General features: G+C 36.4%; 2 protein-coding genes across 3 annotated transcripts; one reads left to right on the forward strand and one right to left on the reverse strand.

The window, feature by feature from the left end:
• Nucleotides 1-7,764: 7,764 nt before the first annotated feature.
• On the forward strand, nucleotides 7,765-18,150 carry LOC104892923 (acetylornithine deacetylase). 2 transcript variants are annotated; one of them, XM_048644814.2, is made up of 10 exons: nucleotides 7,765-8,153; nucleotides 9,239-9,483; nucleotides 9,576-9,684; nucleotides 14,834-14,972; nucleotides 15,079-15,136; nucleotides 15,260-15,277; nucleotides 15,988-16,110; nucleotides 16,187-16,340; nucleotides 16,451-16,484; nucleotides 16,588-16,872. In XM_048644814.2, the coding sequence occupies exons 1-10, from the start codon at nucleotides 7,824-7,826 to the stop codon at nucleotides 16,629-16,631; spliced, it is 1,254 nt and encodes a 417-aa protein (XP_048500771.1). In that variant the 5' UTR covers nucleotides 7,765-7,823; the 3' UTR covers nucleotides 16,632-16,872. The 2 variants fall into 2 exon arrangements, with proteins under 2 accessions (XP_048500771.1, XP_010677248.2); XM_010678946.4 differs by lacking the exon at nucleotides 16,588-16,872 and adding an exon at nucleotides 17,799-18,150 and having other exon boundaries at nucleotides 7,768-8,153.
• A 1,380-nt stretch (nucleotides 18,151-19,530) lies between these two features.
• LOC104892921 (uncharacterized) lies at nucleotides 19,531-27,683 on the reverse strand. Its single transcript, XM_010678945.4, has 9 exons — nucleotides 27,076-27,683; nucleotides 21,629-21,780; nucleotides 21,379-21,474; nucleotides 21,208-21,270; nucleotides 20,734-20,802; nucleotides 20,538-20,640; nucleotides 20,369-20,440; nucleotides 20,028-20,116; nucleotides 19,531-19,931 (listed from the first exon to the last, which is right to left on the reverse strand). The coding sequence occupies exons 1-9, from the start codon at nucleotides 27,422-27,424 to the stop codon at nucleotides 19,776-19,778; spliced, it is 1,149 nt and encodes a 382-aa protein (XP_010677247.2). The 5' UTR covers nucleotides 27,425-27,683; the 3' UTR covers nucleotides 19,531-19,775.

A 27,683-nucleotide genomic window follows, 5' to 3' on the forward strand; every position in this document is an offset into this window, starting at 1 on the left:
GTCGTCTTGCGTCTCTTTGTTAGTACCTCCCAGCACCTCCTTTTGCTCGCCGGCGAAGTCTACTTCACAAGTTAACAATCAGTCTACCAGCAAGATGAAAATCTCCTCTCGTTTACACTCCAGAATCAACAGACAACATACTATGGTAAAGCGTCGAAGTCCCTCATTTTCTAACCCTTTGTTTTGCAGGATGCGTATTGGAGCCAAGAGAAGTCCATCCTGCTTCACTGATCATGAGGACGTCTGCTATCCTTGTAGGAAGAAATGTTATGCCCCAACCCCCCTGTTTTAGTCACTAATCTTGTTCATGATGATTTCCTTATGTTTGGTTAGTATGCTCTTTAAGTTGTAATTCGGTTTTTATTAATGCAAGTTTTTCTGATGTCAAAAAAAAAAAAAATTGTACTCCCTATGCTATTGCCAAGGTTACTTTTGATTACTTAAAAATAAAGGATGAGAATATCCTCAACTTTGCGCCGTCCGCTTTTAATACCCCCAACTATGGATCATTTTTGAAAACTCCCAAATATTGGGGAGGTCTGCCAAAAATACCCCACTTTAGCTTGTGACCTACTGTTTCGGTAAAAGAACCCTTTTCCCTCCAATTGCTTGACCCACCCCCATTAACCCCATTAATGCGATTTTTTCGAAAATCAGTCTTCGCCTTTCTCTATCATCTGCATTTTAGTGTACTAGCACTTCATCTTCTCAACCAAGTTTGGGCATTTATCATCAAGACACAATTTTTTTTTATCTTTGGGGGAAAATTCTGCAACCTTAGCTTGTGTGAGAGGTAAATTTTCATCTTTGTTGCTGAATTTTGGTTTTTTCCTTTCCGTTTTTAATTTACTAAATTTGGTTTAAATTGGTTTATAGTTCCTGTAAATTGGTGATCCTGTTTGTGTTGTTGTTGTTTATTAGACTTTTGTTGATAATATGTCCTTGCATTACATTAGGTACCATGAAAAAAACAGTTATTGATGACTCTATCATTACTGTAATTATTTGGCGTGGAATAGATTAGGAGTAATATAGTATATGGTGGGGGTGAAGCAAGAATATTCCTTGTAGACGCAGCTGAGTTGTGTTAGTTTTATTTTAAGGAATTAGCACAGAAGTGTGGAAAGTACTCAAAGGTGGATGAAATACTACCTTGTACCTGGTAGTAGTTCTTTTGAGGAAGGTTTGAAAAGGGTTAAATTTGATGATGAAGTGAGGGTGATGATTGAACTTGTACTGAGAAGTAGATGTATTGACTGCTATGTGGTCCATGTAGTTAATGTTCCTAAAGTTGTTCTGTTGTTAGAGTGTGGATCACAACCTAGTGGGATGACCTCTAAAGACATAATCCAGCCCGATTCTAGTAGTGTTGGAACACAATCTGGCCCCATAATAACCCAAAATATTAGGCTAACTAAATTGACTCCTAGGAGGCCTAAATATGGCCCACATAAATTTGCTGGAAAAACTGACCCAAAAAAGGTGGAAAACATCAACAAAGGAAAAAGTTCAGTAGAATATCTATCCACCTCACAATAGTTACAACCTCCACCAAGTAATGGATGTTCAGCTGCACCCACTGATCCTCCATTTATTCCTCTACACACTCCCTCATTTACTTCTTTGACTACACCTTCCCCTACTCTGTCAACCCATCTCCCTGAACAACAATAACCTCCAACTACACACCAACCTGAATCTAGTACACAAACTAAAACTAGTACACAACCTGAACCAACTACAACACCCTCTGATTACCATGTATGGTATAATGACAACCTGATAGCCCACTGAACCGGAGTAAGTTGTTAGATGGCTATGAGACAGATGTTGAGTGTACCAAAGATCCATAATATCATCTACAAACTTTGATGAAAGTGACACTGAACTTGAAGAAGGTGAATTAGAGAAGGAGAATATTAAACTTAATGACAGGGTGGGGCAGCAATAGATGACTTTAAGATTCCTGAGTGCCTTGTGGAGAAATTGAACTGAGCTGAGTTAAACTGAACTGAAATGAACTGAATTGAATTGAATTAAATTAAACTGAATTGAATTAGATTGAATGTAATAAATATATAATTAATATTTAAATAATAATAATATGAATATTAAATAATTATTATAATGATAAGTAATAATAATGAATAATTAATAATAGTATTTTTTTGGATATTTTTAAATGATAGTTATAAATAATAATAATAATAATAATAATCATAAATTATTAATAGTAATAATCATAATTAATGATAATAATGACAATTAATAATAATTATTTTATATTATTTGTATTAATATTAATACTTGATGATGATAATTAATACTTAATGATGATTATATAATAACAATAATATCTAAGAAGTAAATTAATATTACTATTTTAATAATTAGATTTAATAATATAATAATATTTAGTAATAAAAATAATAATTGGGTCGGACCGCGCAAAATTGCATCATAACCCGTTTTGACGCGATTTAATTGGTTTATGGGCTAAAAAAATGACTTTATTTATGCTTTTGACCTAAACCATATTCCTCCTAATAATAATCGTAATAATAATAATGAGTAAAGCTATAATAAACAAAATAATATATAGAAATAATAATAATAATAATACTTAATAATAATGATATAAAAATAAATAATAATAATAATAATAATAATAATAATAATAATAATAATAATAATAATAATAATAATAATTAGTAAGATAAATTAGACCAACATAATAATAATATTTAACAAAAATGATTATAAAAGAATGGAGCTAAGCTGAACTGAACTGAACTGAGCTGGGCTGAACTGAACTGAGCTGAAGTGGAAATAAGCTAGGGAGAACAGACCCTAAATATATTTCTATTATATAAGCCAAGGGGGGAACTATGGTGTCCCCTCTTGAAAATACATATGTACCCTTAATCTCACAAAAACTAATTAAGAAAAGAATTTCTAAATTCTTTCCTTATTTACAAATTATATATGGGTAGTAAAGAAAGTTTACATTACCAAAAAGAAATACATAAAAATGTGTATAAAGAGGAAACTCATAATTGAATATATAAATTGTTGACTAAATCAATTTTCAAACAATAATTATAAAAACAAAGATTCACAAGATTTTTATTATCTAAACTCTCAGTTGCAATAACAATTCAAATAACATGCATTAAAAAAAATGTAATTACAGAATATTCATTTTTTAAATTTTTTGGGGAGCACAATCAGTTGGGATTATGAATAATTAAAGATATAAACATACATCATCAGATAATATCAATTTATAGTTTTTTATTTATTGAAGCACTACTCACCATAGTATGCCTAAAAAGTAAAAACCTCTATTATCAAGAGAAATTAAAATTAACTACTACTCATAAAATACGCATATAAAATATATATATGTATTTTGAAATAAATAAATAACATAACTTAGATCATTGTTTAAAAGGAGAGTTGTTGAATATTCTTCTAAATACACGATAACAAATCCTACCTTGACTTAGTCCTTTATATAAAACATTACTCTTTACACTAGCAATGTAAATAAAAAATCATTAAAATTCATCAAATATTCACCATAAATTTTACACTCTTAAGTTAGTTTTTTAACACTTTTTTATGTTACTTTTAATAATAGTAGGAAAATGATATACATAGCCCTTACGGCTACATATAAGGTGCTAAAAATAGAAATAAATAAATTAAATTAAGCATTTATTACCTCAAATGATGTGAAATTTTGTCTTGAATTCTTAAATTATTATTTTCATTTTAATAAATGTATTTAATGCTTACATATACCCCTAAGGGTTACATATAACATTACCCATAATAATATACTGTCGCACGCATCGCGTTCATATATTACTAGCTATAGTCAAATTAGAGCCTGTTCTCTTCGGCATAAAACAGCTGAACTGAACTTATTGGAGCTGAACTAAACTGAAATGAACTTATTGGAGCTGAATTGAACTTATTGGAGCTGAACTGAACTGAATTGAATTGAATTGAATTAAATTAAATTAAATTGAATTAAATTGAATGTAATATATATATATATATATATATATATATATATATAAAATATTTTTAACAATAATAATATGAATATTAAATAATAATTATAATGATAAGTAATAATAATGAATAATAATAATAGTATTTTGGATATTTTTAAATGATAGTTATAAATAACGGTTTTTTCACCATATACCCCTGACAAATTTTTTTTTGCACCGTATACCCTTTCAACTTTTGAAATTCACCATATACCCCTCCCTTTTCGAAAAATACATCAACTTACCCTTTTGACTAACGGTGTTAGACTTCCATTAGTCATTGGGCCATAATCCTCTCCTAATCCTAATTAACTACCTAAATTCTAAACCTAATTAACCAAAAAATCTAACCCTAAAAACCCACTAACCCCTACCCACCCCCATCCTTAGCCCACAGCCCACCACCCCCCAACCCTAACCAGCACTAGTGCACCACCACCTGACCCATGACCCACCACCACCTGACCCCCACCCCCATCGGATTTGCGCACCTCCATCCTTTACCCTTCCCCCAACTGCACCACCACCCCCATTCCCTCCCCCTTTGCAGTCACCTGACCCCCCACCCCACCGGATTTGCGCACCCCCATCCCTTACCCTTCCCCCCACTACATCACCACCCCCATTCCCTGCCCCGCAGTCCCCCCTCCCTCCCCCTTCCCCCGCAGCTCCCACCACACCCTCTGCAATACCGTAATACCCTCCCCTTCCACCGGTTGAATAACGAAACACAACCCAGATTTTCGAAAAATTTCGACCCTAAACCCAGATTTTCGAAAAATTTCGACCCTAAACCTAGATTTTCAATACTTTTTGAAACAAAATCCAGATTCATTATCATCATCAACACCGTTGCGAAAATTAGTGGGGGAAGGAGTGTTGGGGGCGAAAATCGAAGGGGTGGGAGAGAAAATCAGTGGGGGAAGGACGGTTGGATTGGGGGAGAAAATCAAAGAGGGGGGCGCGGGGGTGGGGCGGTGGAAGGCTGTTGGGCTGCGAGGTTGGGGGTTGGGGGCTGGCGAGGCCGGGGGGTGGGGGAGGGAGGATGGGGGTTGCGGTGGTTGTAGGGGACTGGTGGGGCTGCCGTGGTTGTTGGGGTTTTTTTGGTGGGGATAGGTTTGGGTTGGGTTTTGGGGGTGGTGGGTTTGGGGGTAGGTGGGGGCTGGGCTGGGCTGGGCTAGGTTAGTGAGAGAGTTAGGGTTTACTTAGGGTTAGGGTGGGGGAGGGGTGTTTAGGGTTAGGGTTAGTGTTAGGATATTAGATTAGGGGTTAAGGTTAGATTTAGGTTAGTTAATTAGGATTAGAGGGGGGTTTAAGGCTTAATGACTAACGGAGTTTAACGTCGTTAGTCATTAAGGGTAAATCAATGTATTTTTCGAAAAGTAAGGGTTATATGGTGAATTTCAAAAGTTGAAAGGGTATACGGTGCAAAAAAAAATTGTCAGGGGTATATGGTGAAAAACCCGTATAAATAAATAATATTAATAATCATAAATTAATAATAATAATAATAATTAATGATAATAATGATAATTAATAATTATTTTATATTATTTGTATTAATATATTAATACTTGATGATGATATATAATAACAATAATATCTAAAAAGTAAATTAATATTACTATTTTAATAATTAGATTTAATAATATAAAAATATTTAGTACTAAAAATAATGATTGGGTTGGACCGCGAAAATTATATCATAAACTGTCTTGACGCGATTTGATTGGTTTATGGGCTAAAAAAAAGTGGGTTTATTTGTGCTTTAACCTAAACCATGTTCCTCCTAATAATAATAGTAATAATAATGAGGAAAACTGTAATAAACAAAATAATACGGTTTTTTCACCAAGTACCCCCGAGTTTTCAAAAAATTCACCTGGTACCCTCCAAGTTTTCAAAATTCACAGGGTACCCCTAAGTTTCAAACTAATACACGGGGCACCCTTATATGCCCTTAATGACTAACGGCGTTAAGCGTCGTTAGTCATTAACCTCATTAAACCCTAATTAGGCCTAATTAACCTAACTAAACCCTAATTAGGCCTAATTAACCTAACTCTAACCCCTAATTTCAAACCCTAACCCCACTACCACCCAACCACCACCCCCTCCCCTCCACCCACCCCACCCCCTGCAGCCACAACCACCACTGCAACCCCCCGCCCCCACCGCAGCCCCTCACCCTGCCTCCCCCACTCCCCGCAACCACCGCAACCCCCCAACCTAGCAGGCCCCTTCCGAGAATTCCGCAGCCCTCCTTCCCCTTTCCCGTCGCCACCCCCAACCCCGTCGCCACCCCCTCCCCCAACCCCCGAAGAATTCCGCACCCCCTCCCCCCACCGCGGCGCCCAACAGTTCCCCCACCCACTCGATTTTAGGGATGAAACACAAGTGACGCTGACGCCGAGCAGTTTGAGGGGGCGCTGAAGAGGTGGTGGGCGACTTGTTGGTCGGCGGCTTGTGTCGAGAAGAGAGCGAAGGAAATGGAGTGCATTTTTCGACGGTGGGGGAGGGGGGTGGCGACGGGGAAGGGGGAGGGTGGGTAATTCGACGGGGGTGGGGACGGGGCAGGGGGTGGGTAATTCGACGGGAATGGCGACGGTGGAGGGGAGGGGCTGCCACGGGGTGGTGGGGGGGCTGTCAGGGGTGGGGGGCTGCCATGGGTGGTGGGGGTGCGGGTTGGTGGTAGTGGGGTTAGGGTTAGGGTTTGAAATTAGGGGTTAGGGTTAGGTTAATTAGGCCTAATTAGGGTTTAATGGGGTTAATGACTAACGGCGCTTAACGCCGTTAGTCATTAAGGGCATTTAAGGGTACCCCGTGTATTAGTTTGAAACTTAGGGGTACCCTGTGAATTTTGAAAACTTGGAGGGTACCAAGTGAATTTTTTGAAAACTCGGGGGTACTTGGTGAAAAAACCGAAAATAATATATAGAAACAACAACAACAACAACAACAACAACAACAACAACAACAATAATAATAATAATAATACTTAATAGTAATGATATATATTTAAATAATAATAATAATAATGATAATAATAATAAGAGTAATTATTAAAATAAATTATACCAACATAATAATAATATTTAACAAAATGGTTATAAAAGAATGGAGCTGAACTGAACTGATTGGGGCTGAACTGAACCGAACTGAACTGATTGGAGCTGAACTGAACTGAACTGATTGGAGCTGAACTGAACTGGAAATAAGCTGGGGAGAACATGCCCTTAGGGCCTGTTCTCTTCGGCATAAAACAGTTGAACTGAACTGAGTTGAATTGAACTGAACTGAACTGAACTGAACTGATCTGAACTGAACTGAACTGAATTGAACTGAACTGAATTGAACTGAACTGAAATGAATAGTGATATGTGAGAGTAAAAGTATTGTCAAGAGTTGAACTGAACTGAACTGATCTGAACTGAATTGAACTGAACTGAACTGAACTGAACTGAACTGAAAATAAGCTGGGGAGAACAGACCCTTATTAAACAAACACTAGGTATGAATTTTGTTTATTCTAAACACATACCTAATACTAAAATCATATGAACCAAACACTCCCTAACTACAATTATCTAATTGTTCTTTATAAAAAAAACAAAAACAAAAAAAAACATAAGTACAAGTATCTAATGCCCCTCCTTAATCATTTTGAGTAGTGACTCAGAACTGAGAACCAATTCTGGGGTATATAACGAGAAGTTTAATAACCAATCTTGAAACCTGTTTTCTCTCTTGAACTCTTCAATGGCATCATCAGAAATAAAGCAAATAATTGGAGAACTAAACAAAGAATCATTCGTTGATCTCTTAACCAAACTCATCGGAGAATCCAAGTATTTACAGAACAACCCACCTGAACTGATTCCAGAAGAAGACAGGGTTGTGAATCACTTGCTTGAAATTCTCTCTCCTCTCTCCACCACTACTGGAGGTGGGCCACTCATCATCAACCATGCTACTTACTATCCAAAGAGGGGAAACCTCATTGTTGAGTATCCGGGTACTCAACCCGGAAAAGTTCTCTCCTTTGTGGGTTGTCATATGGATGTAGTTACCGCTAATCCTACTGATTGGGTATTATTTTCTTCTCTTAACTTTTGTTAATTTTTTTTTTTTTTTTTTTTTTTTTGTGAAGTTTGGAACTTTTTTCTTTCTGGGGTTTTGTTTTTGTGCTGAATTAGGGTGTTACTTGATGATTAACTTTGTTTGTCTAATTTTTCTGGCTGTGATTGTGGTAGATTTATTTGTGGGTTTTACATTTTGGGTTGAATTGGATGGTTATTGTAATATTGTTCTCTGATTTTGTTGGATTTGTGTAAAGTTGGAAGCTTTATATTATAGTTGGAAGCTTTATATTATTTTACTTTTTTGGGATATTTTTTTTGGCTGATTTATTCTATGGTGTTGCTTGATGTTTCTTTGTGTGGTGTTTGATGTTAATTTCTTGAATTGAATATTTGTGTTTTTGGGTCGGATACATGCTACAATATTAGCTGAACTTTATATGTCATGAATTGATACACTTTGTTAGAATAACATTGCTTAGAGTTATTGACCATTTCATATGTTTAAAGACCCTGATGGGTTTCTTTCATTTTGTCTTCAATGCACTTGATCATATTTTTCTGAACTTCATTTACTTCTGATTGGATCTATAGTGACTTGTCCATTTCATAATGATACAACCTCTTTGGTACTATAGATCAAGGCTAAAAGAACCTCTTTAGGCTGCATACATCTGACCCACCCCTGCTGGGAGCTTCATGATGATTTTATTATTGTGTGTTTTGTTCATAATTGTCAAGTCTAGTGGTGCCTAGATTCTCAACCTGAGGTTTTAAAGGATTTATAAAAGTTTTTCCTTTTGCCTTCTCCACTGGTTTGATATGTTTATTAACTTGGATAATCAAATCAGCTTGTGTCCAACTTTTGTGGTATAAAGGCACACATCAAGCGTCTCTTGACTTGAGTTAGGTGGGAGACTTTGGGCACATCAAGCTCTCTTTCTCATTTGCTGGCTGCAATGCAATGTTCTTCTGTGTATTCCATGTCATCCACTATATGAAATTTTCATATACAGTTTCTCGTAGGCATCATTATTTGAGTTTTCCTTATTACACATGGGCTTTATCCTTTTTCTTTAATGGAATGATTTGTAGGACTTTGATCCTTTCTCACTGAGCATCGATGGTGATAAACTTAGGGGCCGAGGGACTACAGACTGTCTGGGACATGTTGCCTTGATCGCTGAATTAATGAAGAAACTAGGGGAGACAAAGCCAAAATTGAAGTCGACTGTGGTTGCTGTCTTCATAGCAAATGAGGAGAACTCCGCGATAACTGGCATTGGTGTTGATGCTCTTGGAAAGGACGGATTGCTTGATAAGTTGAAGGATGGTCCTCTGTATGTGTCCTCTATTGTTATATTGTAAAACTTATTAATGAAGTTTTTATATATTCAAGGACTGACATATATGCTCTTTATTTCTTCTTCAGGTTCTGGATAGACACAGCAGATAAGCAGCCTTGCATTGGTACTGGAGGCGTGATACCATGGAAATTACAGGGTTATGGAAAACTTTTTCACAGTGGCCTTGCACACAAGGTACTTTTCTTAAACCTCTTATCAGACAAATGTTACCATTGATTATGCTATGAGCCTAGGATCAAAGTAGACCAAGGAATAGATTATTGCCCAGCAAATGTTATAGGCTTAATATTGGTCTAATATGTTAGCTATATTTGTTTGGTTTATTTGACCTAACTCCTAAGTAATGAGTCGTCAACTAATGCTCATAGTCTCATAATAATATGGACTAGTCATTGGATGGCACATTATTATGGAAGAGACTCATATTATCTTCATAATATATACTATTAGTACTGAAATGACAATATAAAAGCTTAATTTCCAAGAGACGCAGTGGGTTGCAGAAATCAGAACTTATATTTTTTATGGCTGGCAAAGATTCCTTTATTCACTTCTACAAATTGGTATATGCTCCTCCAAACCCATTTTGTCATATCATTCTAATTCCCTCCATCCAAGTTATCTTTGGTCTCCTTAGGCTTCTACTGGAATTTGCACAATTATACTCTCCTCTTTCCTTGTTGGTGCATCTTCTGGTCAATGTAGCTCATGCCCAGACTTATGCAATGAATTCCCCTTCATCTTATCTTCCCCAATCATTCTCTGAGTAGCTTCATTTCGAATTCTATCCCTTAAGGTGTTTCCATAAATTCATATCAATATACATATATATGTGACATCCATTAACCTACGTAATAACTAATTACTAGTAGTGGGTATCCCGAAAAAAAAACCCTTTAATCTTAGAGGTATTGTAACACCCAACCCATAAGGAGTAGAGTATATCGTCACCAATGCGCATCCAGGGCCAACAACTGTCCTCAATAACCAACACAAGTAGGAGGTAACCCATCCCAAGACTACTCACAACCAAGCGTGCTTTAGTTCGGAGTAACTAAAGAAATAAGCTTCTTAAAACAAATATGCATCTTGTTGGAATGAGTAGTTTGCTAAATCCCTTTTAAAACAATCATAAGGGATTTTACATGTAGGATTTGGTTGTACAATGTTATAGTTTCTACTCTCATTTGAGCAACCTAATTACATGGCTCACCTTCATCGATATTTTCATTCATTCGAAATGTCGACACATATATAAAACACTCGCTTAGGGGTAATTCCTCGCCATCTGATGTCACTATCCTTATTTTCATTCCTCTTAGAGTCTTTGTATGGAAATTTCATCTCGTATAACCTAAATCCTCGTTATTATCCATGGTAATGAAAGTCTATCTCCAAACATGTATTACTGTCTTAAAATTTCGGTACGACTTAATATCTGACAAAGGGAAAATTAGGTCGTTATTAATCTCCTAAAGTCAAACAAAACCTAATTAAATCAGTTAACTATGTAAAGTGATAAGTAAGGGTCGAAGTCCGCAGGGAATAGCAAGAAGAACACTAATGTTGCTAATTGTTGCAAGCTAAGTCGAAGATTTAGGAAGATGTTTGGTTTGCTAAACAAAGAACTAAATTAACTAATTAATTAAGATCTTAAGAAGACGCTAATTGATTAGACAAGAAATTGATTGATAAAAATATTAGGAGAAGGGGATAAACACCATCCCGAGAAGGGGATAAACACCATCCAATCATGATTTAGGAAATAAGAAGCGCGAAATATAGAGGAGAGAATCAAGCAAGTAATTGAGGTTATTGGCTTTTAACTAGTTCTAAGCCCTCTCTCAAGGGTGCATAAAACTATCTAAGTCACATAACTAAGCCACTCTTATGGCCCTCAAATACGCAACCCAGTGGATAAGTACAATGCCAATTTACAAAAACCCTCACTCAAATCTCACTCTCATGAGCAATTAAGCAAGAAAATAGCATAAACATCAACCTTAGTCTCCTCTCTCATTTTGACTAAGGCATCAATCAACAAACATCCAAGTAACCAACTAGAATGCAAGTAGATAATAATCATGCTATTGATCAATTAAGATGCCCAATCAAGCCCCTAACTTCTTATTCAAACCCCCAAATCAATCATGGTGGGTTTTCACCCTAACCCCAACTAATTAACTACTCACTACTCATCATATTCATCATACTAATACTAATAGAAGGAAAAAAAACAAATCAAACATGAACAACTAAACAATCAACACAAGATCTAACACAAGATTAAGTTAAAAAAAAACTAAAATCTAAACATGGATTAAACTAATTAAACAAAATTTAAATAAGTAAAAAGATAAAAGTATAAAAAGTAGAGAGAAGAGGAGATATTACTTAAACCATGAAGAAGAAATGAAGATCTTGCATAAAAACCACCATTTTTGTCATAATCCAAGCTACCAAACCATGAAAATCTACTTTCTCTCTCTAGAACTTCACTTTCTCCTACTAGATTAAGCTAAAAACTCTCTACAAATGATTTACTGGAATAAAAGTTAATTCGTCATTAAGTGAAAAAAGTATTTATATTATTACAAAAACAGGGCTAAAAACACCGTTTAAAGAAGAAATGTCGAGAAAATAACAAGAAGCGCTCGCTCCTTGTTAATTAGGAGCGCCCGCTCCTAACAAAGTAAGGCGATGGAGCGAGTGCTCATGGAAAGCCCCCGGGTCGCTTCATCCCTACCGCCAACAGGGTGGCTGCCCAGCAAATAAGGAGCGCCCGCTCTTTGGTAACGGGGAGCGCTCGCTCCTTGTCAAATGTGCCCAAGGAGCGCTTGCTGAATGGGGGCTCCTTGGTAGCTCCAACTTTCTGCATCCTTGTGCCAGCTAAAGGAGCGCCCACTCCTTTTTCCTTGAGAGCACCCGCTGCCTTGTTCCCCATGCTAGGAGCTCCAGCTCCTCGGTAGCTCCCTCCTCGCTCCAAGCCCCTGCCTCATTCTACCATGTTAAAGAGCTTGGAGGAGCGCCCACTCCTTTCCCGTTTGCTCTTTTCTCTCTAATAAAACCACACTAAACAATAGTGTTAGTGATCAAAGGAGAGGGGGAAGGAACCATGAAATTCCATCTACCTAGCATGCATCGCTAGAGGATGAAAATAAGGAAATTAAAGGGAAAAAGCGCATTTGAATTCAAAATTGTCATGGAAAACTTGCCAAAATATGCACATGAGTGAGACTAAATTCTCACTCATCAATATCACATTTCAAAGTGGTAATGATGTTAATGCATTTTTATGAAGAACATAGATGGTTGAGGCCGGTCAAGCATAATGAACCATGACACAAGATTTTCCTTACGAAACTACACTAAAATTTTCATCATGATTGTTTCTTGAAGTTCTAGTTTTTATGAAAGGACGAAGTCTTTATGATTATAGTATTAAGATTTTTAGGACAGGTTACGGTTTCTAAAGTCAAGCTCCTAGTTATGCTTATAGCTTCAATCTTGTAAGGGGTATTTATTCAGGATTACTATATGTTCTTTAGTAGGAATATTCATATATTTGGTACCAATCTGTAACACTCCAAATTTTTCCCTTTCAAAAATAATATCTTAGTAAAAACCCTCTTGAGAAATCGAGGTATAAGTAAAAAATATACAGCAGAACATAATTAAATCTCGTTAGATATAATACTTTTATGATCGTTATAATAAAGAGTAATATCTTGAATAAATGATGGTGATAAAAAGTTATCTACTCTTATTCGAAATGAAATTTTCTAAACATTTGCAAGGACCACTTAAGTGAAAGTACTCACAAGCTTGATCACCGTCATTTTGAGGTAAGACCTATACCAAGCAAGTGAATTGGCTGCAAGGTAATTTTTAGCTGATACTGAGATAGGTACAGAGTCCGCTGTAGCATAGTTCAGATAAGAGGCTGTTTGTGCAAGCATAGTGATTTTCCAATATCATGAAAACTCCGTCCTAGTTAGCTTAAAGAGAAAGAAAGCATCTTAGTGTAATGTCCAATGGACTATTGCTAGTTGTTTAACATAGTCGTACTTGTTCTACAAGAATAGATTGAGGGTGCGTTCTATTCAACTTATTGGACCTGAACTTATTGGAACTTATCTGAACTGAACTTATTGAACCTGAATTGAACTTATTGGAACTTATTAAACCTGATTGGACCTGATTGGACCTGATTCAACTTATTGGATCTGATTGAACCTGATTGGAACTTATTGGACCTGATTGAACCTGATTGACCTTATTGGAACTTATTGACCCTGATTGAAACTTATTAGACCTTATTGGACCTGATTGAAACTTATTAGACCTTATTGAACCTGATTGAAACGTATTTGACCTTATTAGACAAAAACATTGACCATGAATAACATAAATATTACCACTAACGTAAATACTATCCCTCAAATTTTTTTATGGAATAATAATTATTATAATTCGTCCTTTAAAAAATAATGATTATTAATTATCGAAGATGAAGAAAGATACTCCGATGAAGAAAGATACTCCAGTGATGATAATGAAGCAATCAATTGATAACATTTATATCTTTCATAGTTATTAGTAACGAAAACATGTTATCTCTAGTTATTTAAAGACGAGCGAATTGCAAAATATTGTAATCATTATTATTATTATTATTATTATTGTTAACCTTAATTATTTGACCATGATTATAATATTATTCGATAGCAATATGAATAATCAAATAATAGACAATAATACAAGTATAATACTATACATTGTGGTACTTTAATAAAAAATTAATAATAACATAATCAGCTAATAGTAATATGAATAATAAAATAATAGACATAATACAAATAAATAATAAAAAATAGACATAATACAAATAAATAATAAAATAATAGACACTAATACAAGTATAATACTATATAATCATTGTGGTATTTTAATTAAAATTCTAATAATAGCATAATCCGCTAATAGTGATATGAAATTATGAATAACAAAATAGTGGACAATAATATAAATGTTTATTAAACATTGACTATTTGGACCTTATTAGATCTGATTGGAACTTCTTGGACCTTATTAGACCTGATTGGAACTTATTGCACCTGATTGGAACTTATTGCACCTGATTGGAACTTATTGGACCTTATTAGACCTTATTGGAACTTATTGCACTTATTAGACCTTATTGCAACTTATCTAAACTTATTGGACCTGAAACTTAATTTTTTAAGTTGAACAGAACGCACCCTGACTTCTCAACTACCCTCCCCAACCAAAAGTAAATGTTTCTTGCATATTGAATATGCAGGGAATAAATGCTATGGAAATGACAATGGAAGCACTTAAGGAGATCCAGTTACGATTTTACAAAGATTTCCCTCCACATCCCCAAGAGGAAGTCTATGGATTTGCAACCCCATCAACTATGAAGCCAACTCAGTGGACTTGTAAGTACTGGCATCTTGAAATAGCAAAATTTATTTCAAAACAGATCAATGTACTTGTTGATGTGTTATGGATGCTTGGCTTTCTTGCTAATTCTTGATGTTTCAGATCCAGGAGGGGGTATCAACCAGATCCCTGGTGAGTGTACGATTTCAGGTGATGTCAGGTATACTATTTAATCAGTTCTGATTATGTGGTTTTTTCTTCTCTTTTTTTTTTGGCAAGTCCCTTTTTTCTTCTTTGAAAGACTTATACAAAACTTTCTCATTAAGCCTTTTTATCCTTGCAGGCTAACTCCCTTCTATGAGTAAGAAAAACCATACTCATGCTATGTGTTATTTAGGGATATTCCATTTGGTACCATTGTACTTTTGGCTTTTCCATCTGGTACCACTATTTTTCAGATATTCTACATGGTACCACTATAATTTGATTTTATTCTCTATGGTAGCATTCAACTAAGTAAAGTGTTAATTTAAGTTGGAATAGGCTAGAGTTTTACTTCGATTTACATGTTTTAATTTACTTTAAGATCTTAGTAATCGTTTTAGTCGTTAAGGTCAAAGTTGAGGTCATATTTGACAATAAAAGACATAGAATATATATTATGATCATTTTTATGAAAATTTTGACTGAAAATTAGAGCTTTAAGGGTTAAAAAGACACCATAAAATACTAATTTATTAAATTTTTTCAACTGCAAATAGAAACATGCAAACCCAAACAAAATCGTATTCTTATTCAACCATTAACTAACATTTTACTTAAAAAATGGTATGATAAAGATTAATATTAAATTAGAGTGGTATCATGTAGAATTTTAAAATAACAGTGGTACCAAATGGAAAAGCCAAAAATTCAATGGTACCAAATGGAATATCCCTTTTATTTATTAGCTCAATCTTCAAGCTAAATTTCATTCCATGTTGTATTTGTTTCATGTCTTTTATCCCTATGCTTTATTGTTGGGTGGATTAGTATCTGATAATGTCTTTATGTTTGTCTGTTCTCTTGCAGCGTAACTGACTGCATGAAAAAGCTACAAGAGTATGTTGATGACATGAATTCTAACATTGAGAAGCTAGATACTAGAGGACCAGTTTCAAATTATGTGCTGCCCGATGAAAATATAAGAGGAAGGTTTGTACCTCTTCATTATAATTTATGGTAAAACAGCTTTCCCTTATGTTTGTGGTAACATATGCTGTCTTACCAGACTTGTAATAACTTTTGATGAGGCCAACAATGGTGTGGCTTGTGATCTCAATTCTCGTGGCTTTCACGTATTATGCAAAGCTACTGAAGAAGTTGTTGGTCATGTTAAACCCTACTCAATCACGGGAAGTTTGCCACTGATTCGTGATCTACAGGTGAGATTATCATATATCTTATTACCATAATCCTCAGCTTTTGAAAAGTAACATTTTTTATTATTATTTTGTTCTATCATCATACATTGATACCGACAATGTTGTCTCAGGATGATGGATTTGATGTTCAAACAGCAGGCTACGGTAATTCTTTTTCCATTGAGCTTACATATGCACAAATGTCTATTTATGCTGTGAATTACTCAATTTCTTAAACAAAGACATGATAGTGGTCTTCTGCTTTTAGCTGCAAATGTTAGAGCCATGCATGTACATTCGGAAGAATTCTAGGTGTTTGAGGTTGACACACAAATACACAAGAAAAACTACGTCCTAGGAAGTGGGTGATAGTGAAGTTGTTTGGATGACAAAAATAAAATAGTAGATTTTGTGTACATTGGGTGTAATGTATACAAACTTCAAACCAAAATTCAACTTTGTATAACGGTAATCTTTTAATAATTTGGGTTGACTACCATATACTCAATACACCCATTATATACAAGTTTTGAAAACAAAAATCAATATTCTACTGGCTACACATTGGATAAAGTTGTTTAGATAGTCCCTAGGTACGTAAGTTCCTATGGCATGTTTAACTTTCTCCGAAATGGAACTTTCCATAAATTGCAACTCCTTTACATCTAACCTACTCCCTCCACCCCAAAATATATGCAATAGTTTGACTTTTGCACTATTACATGCATCACTTTGACGATTTCTTTTCTAGTAGTTACACTGTTCTTTTTCTATTGCAACAATTACCACTTTGGGTAGTTTCATATCTATTGCAACAATCCCACTTTCGGTAAAAAGAAGCAACTTTAGTTGACAATATTGTCCTTACTTTATCTTACTAATACCATCATCAATTACTCACTTTGCCTCATAAAGTTGTTTTTACTTTATTTAGGATTTATTTCTCTCTCCCACTTTAGTTAATTAAAGGGGTGCTTTTATGCTAAACTACCCACCTTTTTACTTAAAAACCGTGCCAAAACCTATTGTCGTAATAGAAAGAGAATGAAAGAAGTATATATCAAGTTAATAACAAATGTTAGTGTATAAGACATTTTTCAGATATCTCAATGTATATTTTTAACATAAACTTTACATAATTGTTATGAATAATTAATTAGAAATATTAATGGTTAAAGTTGTGGATTGGCAAGTGTGTCAGTTAAACTGTTGCATTTATTTGGGACATAGGGAGTAACAAGTACCATATGTTAGAAGATATAACAATGGTAATTGATGGCCAAACAGTACCTTACTACCTTTCCTCTCCCAGTCGCTAACTGCTAAGTTTCACTTGCTCGCCTTAGCCTTCATGTATTGGTTGATATCAGGCTTGATGTTCACTTGCTACCAATATATATTTATGAATGACTTTTGGAGAGTTTCGCTACGAATGTGTGTCAAACTCTGAATGTCTAATAACATATCTTTGCCTTCCAGGTCTAATGGCAACATACCATGCCAGAAATGAGTACTGCCTTCTCTCAGACATGTGCCAAGGCTACCAAATTTTTGCTAGCATTATTGCACAATTAGAAGATTGACCTCTCAGCAAATCATGATTGCCTTACACCTTTTATGTTTTTTTTATTAGAGTAGGCGATTTGAAGAACCATTCACCACCGAATTTGTGAAGATTGGCCATTTTGGTAAATCCACTTGGTGTGAGCTCTTCATCTAGCCTTTTTTTTCTTTTTATCAATGCACGAGACACAGATATACCAGTCACAACTGTTGAATAACAATTATCAGTCTCAATAATAAGCTGATTTTTATGTGTGGTTGACTTCAATCAGGTAGTGTCTCCTGTTTGCTGTTTGCTGTTTGCTGTTTGCTGTTTGCTGTTTGCTGTTTGCTGTTTGCTGTTTTCTGTTTGCTGTATGTCGTAGAATTGTGATGAATCCCAAGTATGAGTATGTTTAGTCAATACTACAGGTCTTGCCAGAATCCTAATTCGGCAAGATTTTTGATTCACGGGTTACTGAACAAAAAAGGTTCTGAATGGTTCAGTTGATACTTGATTCTATCGATCTCGGTGGACAGATGAGGCAATAATATGGATATAAATTGCACAGAACGGCTTAGCCACCCTAACTTAGCAGTTGATTTTTTCACGTGAAAAGACAAACTTAAATTCTAAATCCCAAGTAGCACATCTACCTCATTGAACCTTATGTTGCATCATCCTGAGGGACCAGAAAGTGCGTAATGTAGAGTAGTTATGACTCATGGAGCTTTATCAAGACTTCTATACGTCAAGCATTTTAGAATTTTCGGTCTATTTAGCAAAAAAGCAAGATGGTTTTTTTTTTTTTTTTTTTTTTTTTTTTTTTTTTTTTTTTTACAACGGAGAAATAAACACCACTAAATAGTAGAAATGAATCGTGAACAAGTTTGAGCACATTGCTTCATCACAATATGAGTTTTATTCACTTGTTCACGTTTAGAAGGAAGCAGTATTCTTTATAAGTGTAGCTAGGAAGATTTAGATTTTCAGAAACACTAAAAAGTGCTTCAAAAGGCATGACGTATATCTCCCTCTCTCTCCCAAACCCTAGCTTATCTTCTCAAACCTAGCCTCCATTAGTGTTCTTGTAGTTGTAGGAGCTTATGTCGGTTGTTATACCGATGGAAAGCCCTAAAATTTGTTCTTTTCTTCGATTAATTGTTAGTTTTATTAGTTTATAGTTTATATTTATTAATTCTCCCTCTTATTGTGATGGTTGTTTCTCCCTTCTGTTGTGAGAGTTGTCTCCATTATTATGATGGTTCTATCTACTTTCGCCATGAGAATCTTGATTTTTTGATTAGCTTTGAAATTTCAAAGATGTGGGAAACATACTTATTGGTTGAAGATCAAGAATATCAATTTGATGGCCAGATTTCAATTCACTAACAGTTCCGAAGCATTTATATTAGTAAATTAGATGAAGAATTTCACATTTCAAATTGATGTTCTAGAGGCCGTATAGCGATTTATTAATGACAATCTTACTATTCCCTTCCAAAAAAAAAAAAAATGCTTCGAATTGTGTCAGCAGGTGTGCCAAAGTCCCCTGGCATGCATGCTGGGGCGAGTGTTCTTGTAGATTCTTGACAGAAATCACACTCCTAACAGGGAGAAGAAGCAAGTTCTAGCGGTGGGCTGTCAGTCCAATCCCATTTTTAGATATAGTAAGAAAAAGAATACTAACTGGCACCTGCCAATGGAAGTTGTAATATTACAAACCAAACCTTCTGTAGTTGTACTTCATCTACTTCAGTTCTACTACAATCATATACATTGTCTAACGTGTAGTTTAATAGTATATATATACACTCTATACAACTACATTGCCTGTGATTTAGAATATTGAGAATCTACACTGTCTATATAACTGTAATTTACAGTTCTGTTAAGACAACAAACGAGATCTTTCAAAAAGTGTTGGCCCTGCTATTCCTTTCTGATTTTAGCTGCTGGATTCTCTGACGTAACCTGCGCTGGTGATCGTGAATCTTCCACAAGCCATGCCCTAGAACAACCGCAGAGTATATTCCATGCGTGATGATAGGTGCAAGGACGTTACTTGTCTGAAGTGAAAAACAAGAGGAAAAGTTATAGTTACATATTTATCATGGCAAAATCCTAATTATGTCAAACACTTGAAAGAAAGGAAGCACATATACCTGGATCCACTCAAATCCAAGGTACAGCCCCAAAATTCCTTCTAGAAGGGGTGAGTATATTCTTTTCATTTGCCTCCGCTCATACCAAGCTGCAAAATGCACGAATATGAGATACTTATATTCACTGGCTCACTGCTGAATCCATGGACTTGTTCTCTTCACCTAATTTTCACCGACTAAAAATCGAAACTGGTTCTAACTAAAAGTAAAAGTGAATATTTTGTGATCCTATAATAGTATTCTCATATGCATTACCAAGTAAAATTGATTTTTATTAGTTAAACTGATTTTACAGAACATGGCCTCAGAAGTCAAATTCAGGATTTGGGAACAAAACCAACCTGCAAAAAGCTTCTTCAATTCCTCACGGCCAGAGCGAGATTGTAGAACAGGGGCTACAACATATGTAGGATCTGAAATAAAACGACACAACTTTACGATTGTTATGAAATGATAAACTCAAACGATGCTACTCTCTCAAACAACGTTATAAGGGCTGCAGATATATACCTTTCGGTGATGCAGCTATATAATATAGAGAACCTGTAAGACCAGCTGTAATGACTGCTGCAAATGCTTGGGCAAATGGTACAAATGGAGGCAGCACACCAGCCTATATATTGAATTTTCAGTGTAAAGTGAGATAATGAGTCAAAAGAGGACATTCTAGCTATAACAGCATAGGCCAGGAGGAGAGGTTGATTACCAGAGCCGCCATTCCCCTAGCATCAGTTACCAAATCGCTGCTCCTCAGAAATATATCAGCAAGAGCACCCTATAGTGCCACCAGAAAAATAGAAAATAAAAATCACTTGGCGAATAGATTTTGATCTACAGTTGCATTTTAGGTCGTTCATCTGAGGGACATCATCTAAGGCATCTTTCAAGTTCAAGAAATATGTATGGTCTGTTATCTTATAAGATGTAACCAAGTATGAATACATAACAAAGCAACAGTCATCATAGATAGTCTTTTTATATACAATTGGAAACAGTGTTTTTAAACTTTACAAGATCCCTTTTTGGAGCACTCCAAAGAGACTTCAGAAGACAATGTCCAGTACTATATACAACTTTTTCGACTATCACAAGTGGCAAAATCATAAAAAAGGAAAATAATTTATGAAATTTTCCATCAGCTAATGGGAAATTTTCCAAATGATTGAATACGTCTACTAACCTGGACAGCAGCTCGATAGAAGAGTTCCTCTCCTACTGAGCTTGCAGCAACAATGAGTATAAACTGCAAAATTGGAAAAAATAATTCAATTCAATCAGACCTTCAACAGCTAATCACATCACACATGGTATCCCTTAGCAATCAAGTTCTTCAAGGCTCTAAACTATTTACCTGCCACGGTGACATTCCATAGAAAAAGCTACGAAGCTCCTCGTCCTCCACATCCCTTATCGCACGAGCATGGGGTGACACCTTTACAACCTCATCCTGCATTCAGTTAATACAGCGCATTAAGTGAAAAGAAGTATTAAGAAAGAAAAAGCCACCATGACAAGAGAGATATTTTAAGTCAGTGTCCACAATTCCAAATATATGGAGTAAAACATATGACTCGGCTCCTAGGGAAAATCATAAAACATACATCTAGTATAAAGAGGAGAGCCATGATAGGAGGGGTTGCATATCCAAGTCCTTGAATAATGGCATCAAACGACAGTTGGAAACCTCCAGAACTATCTATTCCGGATAGTGAGCATATGAACCTCCCAGCTAGAGCCATAGCGCCATATATGCCTAATTTCAGCAAAATAACATAACGTTAGCAGTACATTAAAACACTCTTTCTGTCACATTATTTGATGGAGAATGCACTCAAGTTAAAGAAGTTAATCAATTAACACCTACTAACAATAGGAAAATAAGATCATGGGTATAAAAGGGCAGAAAGTACATGTCATACGTTTCAAACATGACAGATTCATGGTCTTTTTCTTTTAATATAAGAAGTGTTTAAAGCTTATTCATAATATCACTTTACTCATCATTCCACTTTAAGTATCCATGTTGGGCAATCGAAGATGCAACATGGAATGTTTACTTGACACTTTATATAGATCAACGACACACAAAGTTTTCGTGGAATAGCGTGAACATGCCCAATTTGAACACTGGTTGACGAGTCAAAGTAACATAGAGGGAACTAAATTAAGTTAAACATCCATGGATTATTACAAATTAAATCAAGAAATCAAATAAAAGAAGGCATCAATCACATTGTCATTTGTGATACTCATTCCCCAAATACTCCTCTTTTTGCTTCTTTTCATATCCATTTCATTTGCACACACCCCAAAAGCAATTACGAGAAAAGAAACCAAGTCCCCCCCACCCAAAAAAAACAGAACAGGAAAGTGACAATTTAAGGATGATAAGCAAAAGAAACTTTCTTTTTTCACCTCAATCCAACCTTGTTCTAGTAAAGCTTTTATGAAGTTATCATCTTTGCTTTTATAGTTTTGGCAATGGAATACATTATTAAAGCCTACCATACCTAAATTTTCCAACAGCTACCGATAAATTTCTAATTATACCTAATATAGAAACTCCATGATTCCCTCAAATTCATTTTCTAAATTCTGCCAATTCTTTCTCTTAACTATACAATCTCATACACATGAGTACACATACACACATCTATGAAGCATGGAAACGCTCGTGACATGAGTGTTGGGCCCGGAAAATTTCATATTAGCAAAAAAGGAATTAAATATCAGTTAGCAAGAATCATGGGATTGGCATTGACTTTGGGTATAACTGTTGGAGGAAAATAAGGAGGAAGTTAGAGATAATCAAGGCACTACCTATCTTCAAGGGAGTTTGGAAGCATCTTTGAAGGATATCCCACCTATATATATATGTAGTTCAATGTAACCCTAGTTTCTCTTCTACTACTTCTCTCCACGCACACATTCATGTTCTTCATTCTCTACTCTAATATTTTCCATAGTGGCACAAGAAAGCTTGATATTATATTCTACCCTTGTATTGACGCCGTCGGCATATTAGTGGATTGGTGATCAAGAGCATCACCCGCGGTTTTTCCCAACATTTGGGTTTTCCGCGTCAACAATTCATTTGTCTTTTTATTATTTTATTCCCTTTACATATTTAATTTATCCGTTAATGTTGATTGTCATAGTGTAAAGATCTCGTTGTTGGTTCCCTTTTCCTTTTGCGTACTTGGTACGAAATTGGCATAAACAATTTGGCGCCCACCGTGGGGCCACAGCAAGATCTCTATACATCCTTTGGCAATTACGTTTTTTCGTTTCATCTTATCTAGGTAAGTTTTCCGTACTTTTCCATCCTTTCGTGTTTTCAATGGCAGGACAATGGGTCACCACCCAAGAGGTCATTGATGAGCTCAACCGCGTCAAGGCAGAGATGGCGATATTGAAAGAAAGTTATGTCGCGTCCTGTATGGAGAATCAAAGCCTGAAATCTGCTCAAAAGTCCAAAGGCTCTAAGCGCCGCAACATAGACGACCGTCATCGAGCATGACGCCGTCATCGATAGACGCCGTCATCGGCATGACCGTCATCGGCGTGACGCCGACATCGAGCAGCGTCTTCAGCGACTAGAAGACATGATCGCCAAATCCCCGGCGTCCCTCGTCCTATGGAGAAAGCGACGCCAGACAGCTATGCGGACTCACCTTTTGCTGATTTTATTGCCATGGTCGAGGTTCCAAAGCGGTTCTCCGTCCCAACCATGAAGATGTACGACGGCACTACAGATCCAAATGACCACGTCGCCCAATACAAACAACTGATGATGACCATCTCAATTCCTCGTAGCATGCGCGAGGCATGCATGTGTAAAGGATTCGGATCGACGTTGACTGGACCAGCCCTGCAGTGGTTCATCCACCTTGGCAACGGCACTATCTCTTCCTTTGCTCAATTGATTAATATTTTTAATTTACAGTTTGCTAGTAGTCGTAAGATGGAAAAACAGGCTAGTGACTTACATAGAATCGTGCAAAAATCTGATGAATCCTTGAAAGATTTGTTCACAGGTTTAACAGGGAAAAGGTGTCATTCCAAATTGCGACGTTAAGACGGCGATTGAAGCTTTCGACGGGACTGGATGAAGACTCAGATTTGTACAAAGAGCTTACAAGTATCCTGTCCAACGTTCGAGGATGCTCAAGCCAAAGCCTCGGCCCAGATCCGATTGGAGGAAGACATGCAGTCAAGAAAGGAATTCTATGACGTCGACAGCAGGAAGTCGACGCCAAACGAAGAAAGTTTGGTGCGTCCAAAGCCTTATGATCGTCCACAACAAGTTTATAGCGTCCGTCAGACTCATCAAGCCAACGATTGGCAAAAACGATCCTAACTAGACGTCGCCCAAAAAGTGATGTCGACGTCCACAATTGCGACGGCGTCTGGCAACTGGACGTCGTCCAAAAAGTGACGTCGACGTCAACAATTGCGACGGCGTCTGGCAAGTGGACGTCGTTAATTATTTCATATCTCAAGGAGGTAAGCACGTTCCCTGAAGTTGGAACGTCGTCCATCTAAAACTCTATTACTTTTAATCGTATTATGTTGAGAACAAAAGGGACGCCACTACATGTAAGTAACCAACAAGTTGAGTTATTTCATTTCATTTTATTCTCAACATATTATATTTCCTTCATATTTTAAGCGTTATTTCTTTATATTATACTAACTTGAGCGTCGTAGGACCGTTGGGGGAAGCCAACGACATCTCACCTTTGTTGTATGAAGACAGGTATGGGGACGAGGATTAGTTGACAATCAACTTTGACACAATCGAACACCACAATGTTCACATTCACCTGACGCCATCATCAGCGTCAATGACGCCATCATCACTCAATACGCCATCGTCGGCGTCGACGACGTCATCACAATTGACGCCGACCCTTATTATGACGGCGACAGTTTTAAGCTGGGGCATCAAGGTTCGACGGCGTTCAGGTGAATACAACGTGACTTCTATACAAAAAGGGACACACACCTTAAGAAGTCATCACAACAACATACAAAACACCACACCAATTAATTAGAAGAGGCAAATTAGCCCTTCTTAACAATTAACACTGCAAGTGGTTTCAAACATCAAAGGTACCTACACACATACGTACACACATTCATACAAATAAGGGCCCTACACTTGACGACATATCCTGGATGACAACGTTTAGTTTTAAAACTAAACCTCTAGTCACGATGGAAAAGTCGTATACATACGCACATACATACTTACAAACATACATTTGGAATACACACGGTAAACATATGCAACGACTTTTACACACAAAAACTAACGCTGAAAATTAATTTATCTCCATGGCATCTTTGTCTTCTGCAACAGGGGCATATTCAACAGTTGTCGCCGTCTCAGCAGCGGCAGTGACGCCGTTAGGAAGCAGGTCGTCAAGAGTTCTAAAAACAGCCAGGAGTTTATGGACGTCGTCATCTGGCGTCCTGACGCCGTCTGATGTCCATGACGCCGTCTGACGTCCCCTTGACGATTTTGGCGTCATCAAGGATGACGACGACAATAGTCATCACATCACCGGTGACGGCGGCAGACGACATAGTGTTCTCTGATAACGACGTCGGCGTCCGAAATGAACAAACTTGAAGCCATTTGAAGGAGAAGATTAAGGGAATAGTGTAATTGATGCCACTTCCCAAGACGGTTGAGCAAGTGTCATCAATTAGGGGCAATTGTTGGGCCCGGAAAATTTCATATTAGCAAAGAAGGAATTAAATATCAGTTAGCAAGAATCATGGGATTGGCATTGACTTTGGGTATAACTGTTGAAGGAAAATAAGGAGGAAGTTAGAGATAATCAAGGCACTACCTATCTTCAAGGGAGTTTGGAAGCATCTTTGAAGGATATCCCACCTATATATATATGTAGTTCAATGTAACCCTAGTTTCTTTTCTACTACTTCTCTCTCCACGCACACATTCATGTTCTTCATTCTCTACTCTAATATCTTCCATAGTGGCACAAGAAAGCTTGATATTGTATTCTACCCTTGTATTGACGCCGTCGGCATATTAGTGGATTGGTGATCAAGAGCATCACCCGCGGTTTTTCCCAACATTTGGGTTTTCCGCGTCAACAATTCAATTGTCTTTTTATTATTTTATTTCCTTTACATATTTAATTTATCCGTTAATGTTGATTGCCATAGTGTAAAGATCTCGTTGTTGGTTCCCTTTTCCTTTTGCGTACTTGGTACGAAATTGGCATAAACAATGAGGTTTCATCGTTTTAAAAACCTTTCCATTTCTGAGACCCCAACCATTTCCGTGCTAATGAAGCCCCTAAATGGATTAGGACACGAGTTTAAAACCCATACCCCAGCCGTTCTCATGCAATTGGTAGATAGTGGACTCGTGTCTACCATTCTAATGGTATACACGGGCCAAAATGCAACCCAAAAAACATAAAACGTGTGAAACTAATGTACATCAATTGTTTTTCAATGAACATGTAAAACTAATGTACATCAACTGTTGTCAATTAACATCGATCTTCACGATTCTCCTTTGTTAACATTTATCTTTGTTTGGTTGGTACCGTAGTGGTTATTAGGTTTATTGGTTGTTCATAAGATATTTCCTCTTATGTTTAATTTTTTTTTTCTTGTTGTTCATTGCTGATTTAGATGTTTATTGAGTCTCCTGTGTTGTTTTTTTTTTCTTTTGCTTAGTTTGTTATTGAGAATGTTATTTTGTTCATTGTGTTGAATGGTGCGCACCATTTAGATGGTAGACTCGTGGCTACCATCTAATTTGCAGTTTTCGTGCTACATAAATACATTGGTACACAACTACACATAACAACAAATAAATAGACTCCAATTTAATCAAGCAATTATAACCCAAAAACCTTTTTAAGCTAATTAGCCGGACATAATCTTATCTTATCAATACAAAACACCACCAATCAATAATTATTAGATAGCAATAACCCCAAAAAAAGAAAACAAATAATTCTCTAGAAAAACAAAAAAGAAAAAGAAAAGAAATGATTACCAATTCCATAGCTAAGTCTGACAACAGCCCCAATCTTATCCCAAACAGGAAAGTCAGCAGAGGCAGCAGCATGAGCATCCCCAAAGCTTTGATTAAATGTGGTAACTTCCATAGCTGATCCAGTGTACCCTCTTCCTCCACCGTCTGATCTTCCAACTCCATCAATCATCTCTCCCCTCCTATTGGGCTCCATTGAAGCCCTCACAATACCTCCACCATACCTGAATTTCTTACTCCTAAGGGTTGACTTTGGTACCAGAAAGTCAAAGCAAAGGGACCCATTATTAAAGGCCTTAAACGACGTCGTTGGTGGGTGTGAAGCTCTGTATATCAATGGAAGTGACTCCATTAAAAGAAAAAAAGAAGTCTTTTTTTATAACTATTTGTATAATCAGAAGAAGAGGGTGAAGTTGTGCTCGTTACTAGGCATAGTTGTTGATTAATTTATTTGCGGAAAGATGTAATAAAATATTAGAAAGGGATTTTTTTTGTGAACATGAATAATGGCTACTTGTATAGTTTAATGGTTTTATGGATTTAGAAATAGTGGTTGAGAAATGAGGATGGATGACAGAAAGTGTTAATGGGTCTGTGGCTCTGTGCCGTGG

This window comes from Beta vulgaris, chromosome 5 (assembly GCF_026745355.1).
Source record: "Beta vulgaris subsp. vulgaris cultivar EL10 chromosome 5, EL10.2, whole genome shotgun sequence".
Lineage (NCBI taxonomy): Eukaryota > Viridiplantae > Streptophyta > Magnoliopsida > Caryophyllales > Amaranthaceae > Beta > Beta vulgaris.